Source organism: Sitophilus oryzae, unplaced genomic scaffold (genome assembly GCF_002938485.1).
Source record: "Sitophilus oryzae breed Bouriz unplaced genomic scaffold, Soryzae_2.0 scaffold_980_pilon_pilon, whole genome shotgun sequence".
Lineage (NCBI taxonomy): Eukaryota > Metazoa > Arthropoda > Insecta > Coleoptera > Curculionidae > Sitophilus > Sitophilus oryzae.
Window position 1 is genome coordinate 340,362 of NW_022147617.1, and position 14,453 is coordinate 354,814.

General features: G+C 32.7%; 1 protein-coding gene across 1 annotated transcript in view; it reads right to left on the reverse strand.

The window, feature by feature from the left end:
- The window catches only part of LOC115891289, a 44,888-nt gene that overhangs the window by 10,980 nt on the left and 19,455 nt on the right, over nucleotides 1-14,453 (reverse strand). The window contains exons 4-6 of the mRNA XM_030911733.1: nucleotides 9,731-9,973; nucleotides 4,817-5,029; nucleotides 1,552-1,738 (exon numbers count right to left, since the gene is read on the reverse strand). Of these exons, the coding sequence (XP_030767593.1) occupies nucleotides 1,552-1,738; nucleotides 4,817-5,029; nucleotides 9,731-9,973 (643 nt within the window). The remainder of the gene's footprint in view (nucleotides 1-1,551; nucleotides 1,739-4,816; nucleotides 5,030-9,730; nucleotides 9,974-14,453) is intronic.

Genomic DNA, 14,453 nt, shown 5'->3' on the forward strand with positions numbered 1-14,453 from the left:
ATCGCACGCCGGGAAATGGTATCGTATATGGTACTATTATGCTACCTCTTGATATGCTTCATGGTACCATAATATTGCAATGTCATTAAAAATATGCAAGTATATATCAAATATGAGCCCAAATGAACGTCAGGAATTAGTATCATAATATGGTACTATAGAAGGTACCTCTTTATATGCTTCATGGTACCATAATATTACAATGTCACTGAAGATACGTAATAAAACAAGTTTAAGCCCAATCGAACGCCATGTATCGTAATATGGTACTATATTACGGTATCACTTGGATATGCTTCATGGTACCATAATATTGCAATGTCATGAAAAATACGCAAGTATATATCAAATACCGTCTCATACCGAAAAAAACGGCGTCCAGTTGGCTGGGAAAAGACGATCCCATATAAATTTACACATAAAATGACAGCGATTTTCATTTCATAGCCATCGCTAACGCCGTGTTTTCCCGATCATACGGTATGAACACAATCGAACGTCAGGAAGTGGTGTCATAATAGTCGATTACAATCAAAATTCAGGATTCAGTTAGAATCAAACATCAGGAAGTGATTTTAATTCAGCTCGTAAGATTTAACTCCAACTAACATGGCAAGTTAAATACTTATATCTATTTTAATACGTTTAAATGATGTAGCAAATTTGAAGGTAGGCTTTATCAGGAAGTATTACAAAATAAATTACACAATGGCAACACTGCATAAAATTCTTTTAAATTTTGTTTGTAGAAAACTGTTTTCTTTTAAATTTATCGCCCTCTATTATGTACTAGCGAAACTACCGCATCAAAATATCTGATTTGGAGACAGGCTTTAAAAGCCTGTCTCCTTTTGAGACCTACGATTTTATACATGTAACGAGGCTTCTGTTGCGTAGCTAGATATTCTGTGCTAATAGCCAGAATCTCGGGTGCCACAGTATTTTTATGGAAAATTTGGTTAAAGTCGGTTTAGCGGTTTTTGAGTTATCGTGTTACAGACAGACAGACAAACAGACACCATGAAAATATTTTGTATTTAGGTCATTTATGACCCAAATAACTCATTTTGAGTGAAATTAAAAAAACTTTTTTTTCCGATCTTAATAGCCTACCATACCTGTTAGTATGGTCGGCTAAAAAAGTACCAGGATTATTTTTTAGCTAAGGACCCAATCTTCCATTTGATCATGAAATCCTTCTTTGGTCTTTTAGAGCCGTTTTTAAGCGTTTTCTCGGGACTTTACAAAAAGTGTCAGGACTTTTTTTGTAGATAATGACCTAAGCTTCATTTTTTATTCCAAGAAAAATTTTGTAAATTGCATATTTTGGCAGATATTTGCGAAAAACTGATTTTTAGGCCATTTAGAGCCATTTTTTCGGCCAAAGCTGGTGTTACGATTTTTGCCCCTTACGAAACTACTCCCCAAAAGGTACACAATCTGCCTAAAAAGTCCTGGTTGACGAATTAAGTCTCTTTTCGTGTCCTTTTTTACTGGACTATTAGTAATTATGCCACAGCTAATAATTTAAAATGTGATATAGTCACTTACCGTCTCTTAAATCGCCTGCTTCAATTTCACTGACGCCATTATCCCAATTGTCCAGTCCTTCGCTCTCTGACCTGGCTTTGACATCCAACTTGGTCCTCCAACTGCCTCTCACAAAATTATTTATATTCGCGCTGGGATCGCTTAAACGTCTTTGTGATCTGTAGAGGTAAAAATCTTCCGGATCATCCTACAAATAAAAATTGATATTTCTAATTTTCTATATTTTATCTTCTGGTTGTATGAATATTTCTAAAATTTTGGAAATATTTCTCTATCATTTATCAAGAAAATAGGCCTCTAAATGCGAAGTTTTGGTAAAAACTTGAAATTTTGATATAAGTTACTCAGAAAGATCTAAAAATTTTCACCCCAATTCACCCCGAGAGGGGGTGAAAAAATAAAATAATTAAATAAAATTATTTTTTTTACATTTTGGAGAAACGGTAAGAACTAGAAAAAAAGTTGAAATAAAAGTTGTGGAGCGTCCAATTTTACATAGAAATTATCTCTATACTTTTCTTGCTCAGATCAAAATTAACCGAGATAGGGTGGCTAGAAGCTAGGGGATGATACTAGAAATTTAAAAAAAAATTTGTTGCTGAAAAATTCATATTGTTACGTTTTTCGTCGGTTCCGTGTGGATAGAAAGTCACAATTTATTTAAACACAATTTATTTAACACTAAATAACAAACAATAACTATTAAAAAAACTTAAAGAACTATTTATAACTTATTTACAATTTATCTAACTATTTATCTAACAGGAATTTATTTTGAATATAGCGCGGCAATTGTAACTGTACGCGTCGACCGGTTGTTTATCTCTATCCTCCTCAGGCCTCAGGTGTCTGCCTATATATGAGAGCAACAGACAATCCAGATTTGTCCCGTCAATTATTAAGGTGCGTATTCATTATCCGAACGAACGAACGAACCAATGTTCGCTAGTGGTATGGACGGGGACCGTACGATAGAACCGCACGAGAAGATCGGACGCGAACGCCTTTGATGTACCGACTCGAAATGGATTGTCGAGCGAACGAACGGCCGCATGCGTTCGGTCCCCGTCTAAATATACCTGACTTTCATTCGTTCGTTCGTTCGGATAATGAATACGCACCTTTAGCCGTTCTAGAAGGTCGGCGTCGCCAAGCCTAAGGCCGAGTTCACACGGTACGGGTCCGCAACAATATATTTAAGCAACAATACATTTTTATTTAATTTGTTTGGAAAATTATAAATTTCAATTACATTTTTTTTAAATTCACCCCAAGAAGGGGTGAAAAATATAAATAAAGTGTTTTTTTTTCAAAGTTCAGAGAAAACGGTAAGGATGAATTTGAAAAAAAGATTTCAAATAAAAGCTGTTCCCTAAATTAAAAATAACTTAAGAGTCCATTTCACTAGTCGAAAAAAGTAGCACAATAAGCGTTCGGCATTTAACGTTTTATGTAAAACTGGCTAGGTATTTTTACGCAAATGAAGAAGGAAATTAAAAATAAAGGATTATACTATATCCGTATTGTAGCACATTTTTAGAAAACTTCTTTATTTTTAAGATTTTAATGGTCAAACATCAACAAAATATTCTTTACGTTTGGAGTTAAATTTTCTCGAAAATAAAGACATAATTTAAAATTCCGTTACAATACGGAAATAGATTGAAGTTTTGTGATTACAGTGATATATAATTTATATGGTTTTGTTTTGTAACAAATTTCTCTCTATTTTATGACAAATGCTGAAGCTCTGAAAACCTTAATCAAGTCTTAATCCAAGCACGTGTGTTTGGAATTTTGGGTGTTGCTTAACACGACAGGATCGGGCTAAGCCTTAGGCAGATATAGGAGAAATATAATATATACAGGGTCCGGCAATAGTGCGTCGGGCATCTGTAGCTCCTAGAATAAAAAACTTGAGAATTTTGTTTAAGTGCAAACCTAAAGTATGTACCAGGACGTATTTCAGGAAAATATGTAAACTTCTATAGGGTGGCTCAAAAAAGTGTCAGTGGACCTGGATGATTTTTTTTAAATGGAACACCCTGTATATTATTGCATTTTTGGATTCTTTTCAGATCACTTTACATAACCCTAAGATATGAATAAATATATTTCGATAGTTTCAGAGATATTAAAAATAAATCAAAATATATATTTTTCAGCCCTTCTTAAAAAATTATTAAAAATACAGGAACTGTTCTGAAATCAAAAGTATATTAGGTATTTACTTTAGATGGTCTGTTCTTACTTTGCTATAAATATGGTATCAAAATCATACAGGATGTTCAATATTCTACGTCAAACTTTCTAAAATATAAAATATTTTTTCTTTGTTTTTTTAAATGGAACACCCTGTATATTATTTTTTTATTAGATCGAGAGTTAAAAAATGAACATTTTTTGTATTTAGAGTATTTCAAAATTTTTAACGGTTTCGCAGATACGAGAGAAAAATTATTGGGTAGCTTTGATAAAAATTTACTGTGGAAAATGCCATATGAAATATAAAACTGCAAATATCTGCGAAATCGTTAAAATTTTTGAAATACTCTAAATACAAAAAATGTTCATTTTTTAATTCTCCGTCTATTGAAAAAATTATATACAGGGTGTTCCATTTAAAAAAACGAAGAAAAATTATTTTATATTTTAGAAAGTTTGGCGTAGAATTTTAAACATCCTGTATGATTTACGATTTTCATATTTATAACAAAGTAAGTACAGACCATCTAAAGTAAATGCCTAAAATAGTCTTGATTTCAGAACAGTTCTTGTATTTTTAATATTTTTTTTTAAGAAGGGCTGAAAAATATATATTTTTGATTTATTTTTTAATATCTCTGAAACTGTCGAAATATATTTATTCATATCTTAGAGTTATGCAAAGTGATCTGAAAAGAAGCCAAAAATGCAATAATATACAGGCTGTTCCATTTAAAAAAAATCATCCAGGTCTACTCACACTTTTTGAGCCACCCTATAGAAGTTAAAATATTTTCCTGAAATACATCCTGGTACATATTTTAGGTTTGCACTTAAACAAAATTCTCAAGTTTTTTATTCTAGGAGCTACAGATGCCCGACGCACTATTGCCGGACTCTGTATATTTCCTTGGGCCACACACCCGCTTTACTCGACCCCTGAGAGCGGACCGAACAAACAGCGTAATAGACTCTTAATATACAGTCTTTAAAATACAAAGTACCTAGTCTTTTTCGCTTCATGATGGAACAGACAATATTTTCTAAGCATATTACCTACCTCCCAATCCGAATCCCACATATCGGTGGCACAAAATCCGGGCTCAGAAGTTGGAGTTTCTACACCGGAGCCTTTGGGTTTTGTCACCGCCATTTCAGCATGGCCTTTGCCTTGAGGCCCTTTCATTCTCACAAATTCGCAGCGCTGTGTTGCCGAACTTGAAAACAGTCCGAAAGTCATTCTTTGTGCCATTTTTGTGCCTAAACTCGATTGCTGAAATAAACAACAATTATTGACAATTTCAAATGTTAATAAAATTGCCGAAAAAAATGTTAACGCGTAAAGGAGGGCGTAATTAGGGCATTGTTGGGTGCAATAACATTCAATAACTCAACTTTCCTGGATATTCAATTCTCCCGAAACAACATTTTATAGCTTCATAGTTTCTCACACCGATTCCACCAAAAGGAAAAATGGATTCAAGCAGTTCGACGAAACAAGTGAGTAAACAAAGTGCCCATTACATAATCAAAAAATTAAATAGACATATACTATGAGAAGGATAACATATATAATTTGCAATATTAATGGTATACTCTTTTTTTAATCAACTAGTGCTTAAATTTTTTATGAATATCTTCTAAAATTATAATTCTGGGCCTTTGAAAAATTTCGTTATAGCCGAAATGACCCTAAATTTATGTCCTCACTAGCAAAACCGTTGCGCGTAAAATAGGGTTGCCAACCGTCCTCTATTCCAGAGGATAGTCCTCTTTTTGAACTCACTGTCCTCTTTTCTCTTGCGCATTGAAAAATCCCTCTTTTTTACATACCAAACTCAAAATAAAACAACCAATAAAACTTGCACCAAATAATTACACCAATAAAACTTCTAAATGACGTACCAGTACTTAATCCTAAAAATAATATGCCGCGTGTATTTTGATATGGATTTAGAATTAGAAATTTCTAAATCTGAAATTATACGTCAAAAATTTATATTACCCTTTAAGATTAAATCTCCATCGTAAAACAAGCAAATAGATTTGTCAGTTTTCTGTTTTTGCCGAAAAAAAAAATAATAAAATATTTTGGACGTCATAGCTATTCTTTGCATTTTGTTTGAAGAATAGTAGTTATGACGTCATTCACACGGTTGACTTAAAACTTTGACGCAAAATAGTGTAAGTTAAGACGTTTAATTTTGCTTCAAAATTACTTAGGTGTGGTTATAAATTGCTAATAGTTATTAATGATACAAGTTCGATACGAACATCATAATGAAACGCGTGCAACGTTAAGCCACCAGGCGTTAGCCGAGTTTCATTAAAAAGTTCGTATCGAATGTGTATCATTCAAAATTTAATCTACGACGCGACACGAGGGACGATCGAAAGAGATTTTATTTAATTTAAAATATCAGAGATATCCTCATAAAAATTAAAATTCCAAATTATCAGGTGCCGATATTAGTCGACGCCGTGGTAACCGTGCTTGTTGATTGCAGTTGATTGTTTCCATTTTGACTTTGACAACTCAATTATTGATGTTCAATTTTGTGTTAAACGTTCAGTTTTAGCAAAGAATAATATTAATATGGGTGATTCTGATTCTGAAAGTGTCCCTTCGGATATTGAAGGCATTGCGCAAAACGTTGTCGATTCCCTACTTCCCGAAAGACAAACGTACGAGCAAGCCTATGTAAAACCTGAAGATTGGTGTAATGGGAAAGGAATCAAGAATAGTAGTAACGAAAAGGTTCTCCTGGCATATTTTAAACATCTTTCAAAACATAAATTCCTTCAGATTTTTGCCAGTATTCTGTTTTAGACAATGTTTTTTAAAAATGGTGGGACAATTTGTGTTTTGTAATAACTCTTAATTATTTTTTATCATGGAGTTTAATTGTCGTACACCTGGTTTCCGAAGGATACAATGGTAAGTAAATTAAACATATCTACTTACAGTTATAGATTTTTTAAATTAGTACTGCTAATAAATGCTACTTGCAGAGCAGTTATTTAATTTTTTTACGGTGCATGTAAGGAATTAAGGACGCGCGTTTTTTTTTATGATCAGCAGATAATTACATCTGATTTAATTTGTTTTGATTATTTCAGGTCCCAAACGGAAACAAACTGGGAATCTTGCCTACACCAAAATTATATACCTAGCCGTTTCCAATTCACTTCAAAGGGAGGAAAATTATGTAAAACTGCCTGCTATTTGCTGAAAACCACCAAAGATTAAATTATAACTGTAACAACTTAATATATACTATTTCTAGTATTTTTAATATATTTTTTAATTAATATCCGACATATAAGAACACTTTGTATGCTTTTAATTCAGTTGATTTATCGTGTATAATATGTTCGACCTAATTAAAAGCACACAAAGTGTTCTTACATGTATGTCTAAATATATTTTAAATTAACTAAAACAACCCCCCTTCCCCGCACCCCTCTCTTCCATTAGTATTTCTTCCTCCGTCTACTAGAGGCGCCCTTGTATAATAAAATTGAAATGTATTATAAGTTGCCTATCTATTTAATAGTATAAGTTTTTTATCTATGGTGTTAAACGTTCAGTTTTAGCAAAGAATAATATTAATATGGGTGATTCTGATTCTGAAAGTGTCCCTTCGGATATTGAAGGCATTGCGCAAAACGTTGTCGATTCCCTACTTCCCGAAAGACAAACGTACGAGCAAGCCTATGTAAAACCTGAAGATTGGTGTAAAGGGAAAGGAATCAAGAATAGTAGTAACGAAAAGGTTCCCCTGGCATATTTTAAACATCTTTCAAAACATAGGAAGGCTTCATCACTTTGGGTATATTATTCCATGCTACGTTCAGTTATATCAGTGAAGAAAAATACAGATATTAGTAAGTACGTCCATTTCATTGCACTTCTAAAAAGAAAATCGGAAGGATTTTGGTAAAAAAAATCGAGAATTTTAATAAAAGAAGACTTAACTCGTTTTTTGTTGGAAGCCGATGATAAAACTTATTTCCTGTTTCCTGACAAAAATTTCATTGATAGTGGGACTTGCGAGAGCCAGCGGGCGCCGGCGGGCGAATCGAGTTGACAAATCTGCAGCTGCAAAATGTTAAAGATGAAGGACAATGCATTCATGTCATTATTCCATTTACGAAAACAAAGATATCACGAGATTTTTTTAGAACGAAAGGGAATGTTGAAGGAATAAACATGGTGGAAATGCTTCGATTCGTATATATTATATATATATATATATATATATATATATATATATATATATATATATATATATATATATATATATATATATATATATATATATATATATATAGCTATGCGGCCAAGCAACACAGAGCATACTCGATTTTTTGTGGGGTACAGAAATGGAAAATGTATTAAGCAACCCGTTGGCATTAATACTTTAGGGAAAATACCGTATAAAATAGCATTGTTCCTAAGTCTTCCAAATCCACAACAATACACTGGACATTATTTCCGTAGATCGTCTGCGTCGTTGCTTGCAGATTCAGGAGTGGATTTATTAACTGTTAAAAGACATAGTGGTTGGCGCTCTAACACAGTGGCAGAGAACTATATAGAGAATTCCACAGCAAATAAGAAAAAAGTGTCATGTAATATTTTGGGTAACATTTCTGGCAATGATGGGTCTTCAACAAGTTCAAGCACTCAGGAAATAAATTTACTTTGTAAAAATTCAACTCACCTGTCATCGTCTGGAATTAATTTACCAATTACCAACAAACCAATTGTACTGATATTATAATTAATGTTTACAATAAATAAACGTATTTAGGTACCTTTTTTTGCTTGTTTCTTATTTTAAAATTTGCGTGTTATTATTAATTCTTAATAGCACTAGTGCTATTATGAAAGCCATAATGACATCCAAATGACAATGTAAAATGTGTCATAATGACATTGTCGTAGATTAAAATAGTTTATGCTAAGGTTTATGCTTATTTTTTTTGTTAAAACAGAGCTACAACTTAATAAATAAATTTTTACCATCAATAAAGTTTGTACAACATCTCGTATATGGTACTAAAAGCTGGAGTCGCTGTAAAATAACATCACACAATAGGTAAATAATAGATTTCAGTACTGCAGAAAGATAATGTCATAAGGTACTATTTAAAAAAAATAAGATTAAAGTTATAATTAACCAACTTTTAAGGTATAAAATTCCAGTAAGTGTTATTATTAATAAAATATTTTGTTTTATTTATGTTGTGTTTTATTTATTCCTGTGCAATATTAATTTTTTTTTATTTGTACATAAGTTAGGTTGAAAAATATAAAGGTGCGTATTCATTATCCGAACGAACGAACGAACGAACGAATGAAAGTGCGGTATATTTAGACGGGGACCGAACGCATGCGGCCGTTCGTTCGTTCGTTCGCTCGGTCATCCGTTTCGAGTCGGTACATCAAAGGCGTTCGGTATCGTACGGTCCCCGTCCACACCACTAGCGAACATTCGTTCGTTCGTTCGTTCGTGCGGATAATGAATACGCACCTTAATGATAAATGGAGGAAGTTTCTTGAAGCTTGAAAGTGAGAAATAGCTATTTTTATATATTTTTTTGATATGTGGTGGTCTTGTTTAAAATACACCCTTGGTTTGTTTTGTATTAACACACGCCGTAATTTTTTTTTGAAATAAAATATTTCGATTAAATTTTTTCAGTTTTATATACAGTATTTTTTCACAATATTTTGAATTAATCACTTGTCACTCGAATTTTAAATATATTAATTTCCTGCTATGCGTTCCAATTGTGCCAACTTATTTCTTTGTAAAATAAAATAAACTCCTTTGAAATTAAAATGACAGACACATCTATCACTGTCAAGGATTTTCTCGTAGGACAGACTATACAGTTCTGTACAAGCACAAATTTCTGTGTTTGGACAAACCTATTATTTAATAAATATCAAAATAAAACTCACACGAGCATCGTATACTTTCTTCAGGGCATCATATCGAATAGAACCCAAGAATATGACCCCTTGTACCGTTCCCACTTTATCTGCAGCTACCAGTTCCACGCACACCATTTCGCCATCCCTAACTAATATGTCTTGAAACACCTCATCAAAGTTGTCCACCATAAAACAGATATGGGGATAAGTCATTTCTTCTACATCTCCCTTGGTGTCCATTCTCCTTCTGCTGGGCGATGCATAGACTTTCTAATAATTAAAAAATGTATAATTAAAAATATTATTAAATTATGTACAGGGTATCCAGTGGCGGATACAGAGGGGGGCCCGGGGCCACCCTAAAATCTGTTAATTGGTTTGAATATTAGGCTTTTGGGTTAAAAATGGCGCCGTAAAAGGCATATTTTGCATTATTTTTTATTTGGGCCCCCCTAAAATAAATTTCTGTATCCGCCCCTGAAGGTATCCCATTTTTGTTGAAATCATACGGTATCTTCGTTATTAGTGAAGATAGAAGGGTGCGGTTTGCACAAACCTATCCCACTTTTTTGTGAAATGGAAAAGATGCCGTAAACAAAATTTTCATAGCCCTGTTCGTTTCTGAGCTATAGGGTCTTTCTGAAAATTTTGCAATTTGAGACAACCCCTGTATCTCTGTTATTGTTAAAGGTATCGAAAAGGTGAAAATTGTTAAAGATAGAATATTTTTAAAGATATGGACTAAATTTGTGTTTTCTTAAATGGAACACCCTGTATATTTATAAGTTATATGATCTTGGTTGCTATAAGCTTCTCAAAAATATATATCACTCTATATGTTTATTTTCACTATTTACTGTAATATATAAAAGTATTTATTAAAAGATCATATTTATTAGTAGGCCATGATTAATAAATTAAAAAAAAACTAAAGAATTATTAAAATTATCCTGCTATCTGTCTCTTGTTTTATTTTGGGAGCCACTAATAAATACTTGGTATGTTAGGGAAACTTATGGTGGGTTCATACAGCCAAATAAAATAAAATAAGAATAAAATAAAATAAAATAAGAAAGTTGGTTATATGGGATACCGTACATGCGTTCATACAGCCAAATAAAATAACAAATAAAATAAGAAGTCTTTATCTTTTAACTTCTTGTTTTATTTTATGTGAAAACGGCTTTGCGCACGCTTAATTCTAACCTACAAATATTTTCAGTTTGATTTAATTTATTTTATAATTTCACATAAGTAAAATGTATAATATAGTAGGCAACGAATAAATAAATATACTATAAATAGTAAAATTACTATAAACAATCGTAAAAGTTAACTTTTGTCCAGCCTCATCGTACTGCGCATGAGCAAATATATATTTCTTATTTTATTTTATTTGACTGTATGAACGCACACAAATAAGAATTCCTTATTTCTTATTTTATTTTATTTGGCTGTATGAACCCACCATTAATTCTCTACCGCTTCTTTCGGTCAGCAAGATGGGGCTCCCTTTCACAACTTTGGAAATATTAGAATTTTGTTAAATTATTTTTTCTCAAATCAATGAATTGGAACCAATGGATCCATATAATGGCCTCCCCGATTTCCGGATTTGTCCGTTCCCGATTTCTGATTTTGGGGATTTTTGAAATATGAAATATATCGTGGCAACTACAACAGTATCAAACCCCTGAAAAATGCTTTAATAAAAAGTTCTACAAGAATCATATTTCATCTTCTCGATATCATCCACAATAACGGAGATACTGTCCCAAATTGCAAAATTTTCACAAAGACCCTGTAGCTCAGAAACGAAGAGGGCTACGAAAATTTTGTTTACATTACCTTTCGTTTGACTTTCGTTGCTAATAGGGGATTCAATCCCGAACAATTTTATGTCGTCGGGATCCCGGGATTCTTAACCCCGAATCTCGGGATCCCGGGATTTCAGTAATAATGTTAGCGATGTTACTTTCAAAGAACATTTTAATAAAATTAACGTTAATTAGTTAAAACAAAAACAAAGTCTTTGGAACACAAAAATACACTATGAAAATATGAACCCTTCCTGGACACAAACGGTACATTGTGAGACAGGAAATTGTAGAGAGAAACAAGCCCTATAACATAGGATACAACATTTTAATGAACAGTGCTTTCCATAAAATCAATAAAATGAAAAATATACGAAATAAAATAAATGTACCGATTTCTTTCGAAAATCGACATCTATGAAAATATGAACCCTTCCTGGACACAAACGGTACATTGTGAGACAGGAAATTGTAGAGAGAAACAAGCCCTATAAGATAGGATACAACATTTTAATGAACAGTGGTTTCCATAAAATCAATTAAATGAAAAATATACGAAATAATATACATGTTCTGATTTCTTTCGAAAATCGATATCTATGAAACTATGAACTCTTCCTGGACACAAACGGTACATTGTGAGACAGGAAATTGTAGAGAGAAACAAGCCCTATAACATAGGATACAACATTTTAATGAACAGTGCTTTCCATAAAATCAATAAAATGAAACATATAGCAACTAAAATAAATGTTCTGATTTCTTTCGAAAATCGACTTTTATGAAACTATTAACCCTTTCTGGACACAAACGGTACATTGTGAGTAGGGGATTCAATCCCGGACAATTTTATGTTGTCGGGATCCCGGGATTCTTATCCCCGAATCTCGGGATCCTGGGATTTCAGTAATAATGTTACCAATGTTACTTTCAAAGAACATTTTATTAAAATTAACGTTAATTAGTTAAAACAAAAACAAAGTCTTTGGAACACAAAAGTAAGTAAATATTCTTCTTAAACAACATTAAACAAAAATAAAAAATCTCAAACAAAACAAAAAAGAAACTGGACTGATAATATTATTCCATATTTTTTAAAAAATAGCGCAAAAATATAATATTGTCTATTGTGTCATCTCCCATAGCAGAACGAAATTTTGTAACTATCAAGCCTGCTGACGATAAACACCTTTCCGATTCTACACTTGTAGGCGGTATTGTACTTAAAAATTCAAAAGCTAGTTGTAAGTTTGTTCCACGTTGTCCACTCTTCTGGAACGTATCCATTTCATTTTTTATTTGGGCTTCGAAGTTTTCAGTTTTTGTTACTGGTGGCACTGTCATTCAATTTGACATTTTTTTGGTTAACGCTTCATCTAGCCTCTCCGAAAATGACACGTCATCATTTAAGGCCTAGTACCTGTTCTGAATAGTAGCAATTGGCAAATCTTCATCCGATTCCGAACTATCTGAAGAATCTAATATGATTTTACTTGTTATATCTAGTCGTTTTAAGAGGTTTGCTACTTCTTGTTTCAAAAGTTTTTTATTATACCGGGAATCACCGACGTATAGAGATGGGCAAAAGTAACCGGTATTTTCCTCTAAAATAACCGGTTATTTAAAGGTAGTTTTTTTTCACCAGTTAACCTAATAACCTTGCATTACGTTCAATAACCTAGAGCCGGTTATTTTTAAAAAAAAATCGTACTTGTTTTAAACAAGTAACAATTAAATATTAGCTGTTGAATCGTAAATTTCGAAGAAGCGAACGGCACGGATCTTCCCGATATGTCGACGATAACGGGAGATCCCGCTCCCAAAACGAAAATATATGACATCAAACATCAAATGTCAAAATTAAATCAGGCATCAGGCGAACCCTGATAATAATCAAAACAACGGCCGAATAGTCCTGACAGGTCAGGCCGTAAAACAAAGTACTAATGCCATAGACTACTACTAGCCACCAGCTAGCCAAGTGATACGAACCTAACTTCAAATAGATTCTCTAAATTCTATATTTAAATTTTAACCAACTTTAACGGATTTTCAACGGTTCTTCAGAAGTTTTCCATGGTTTCGCCCAGTTTCACCGTAAATATATTTTATTTGTAGTTTGAAGTCTCTCTTGAAGCTTAGACTAAGAATACAAAATTGAAGTTCAAGTAATGAATGAAGATAATCTTTCATTATTTATTCATCAGTCTCCTTATTTTTCTTTGGTATTTGATTAAAATAACTTGGTTGTAGATTGTAGAACTTGTGAGTTGTGTGGTTTATTTGAACGTTAAGTAATTACTAGTTTTAATATCATATCCATGTCTACTCAAAAAGTGAGGTTAGCATTTTATTTAAATTCATTTTGTACATATACATACTTACATTGCTACAATCTCTATTTAATCATGCGATTTAACTAAGTTTATTATCTAAATTTGAAGTAGACCTATGGAGTGTAGAGGTAAGTAAACCTATAGGAAAACTAAATATTTAGTTTTGCTAGGTTAGGTTATTTGAATAACCGGTTAATTTGTGTCGGTTAATTTTGTCAAGTTATTATTTTTTAAAGATAATTCCGCTTAACCTATAACCGGTTTTTTACCAATAACCGCCCATCTCTACCGACGTACCGCTTGTCGGCGGCGCGCGGCGGCGGCGCTATAAGGAATTCAACTAAAAGAGTTTTTGCATATACAACCTTAAAAATAGCATTTTATTATATTATATAAAATCCCGGGATCTGTTATTATTTTTCCGGGATCCCGGAATTGAAAAAATCCGATAAAAAACGTCGGGATCCCGGAATCCCGGGATTGAATCCCCTAGTTGCTAATAAAGCAGATATTTCAACTAAAATGGACTTCCCTGTACATATATTCGATACCAATTAAACTTTTAGTTACGTAATCGAGAGCGCCATTTTTAAATTC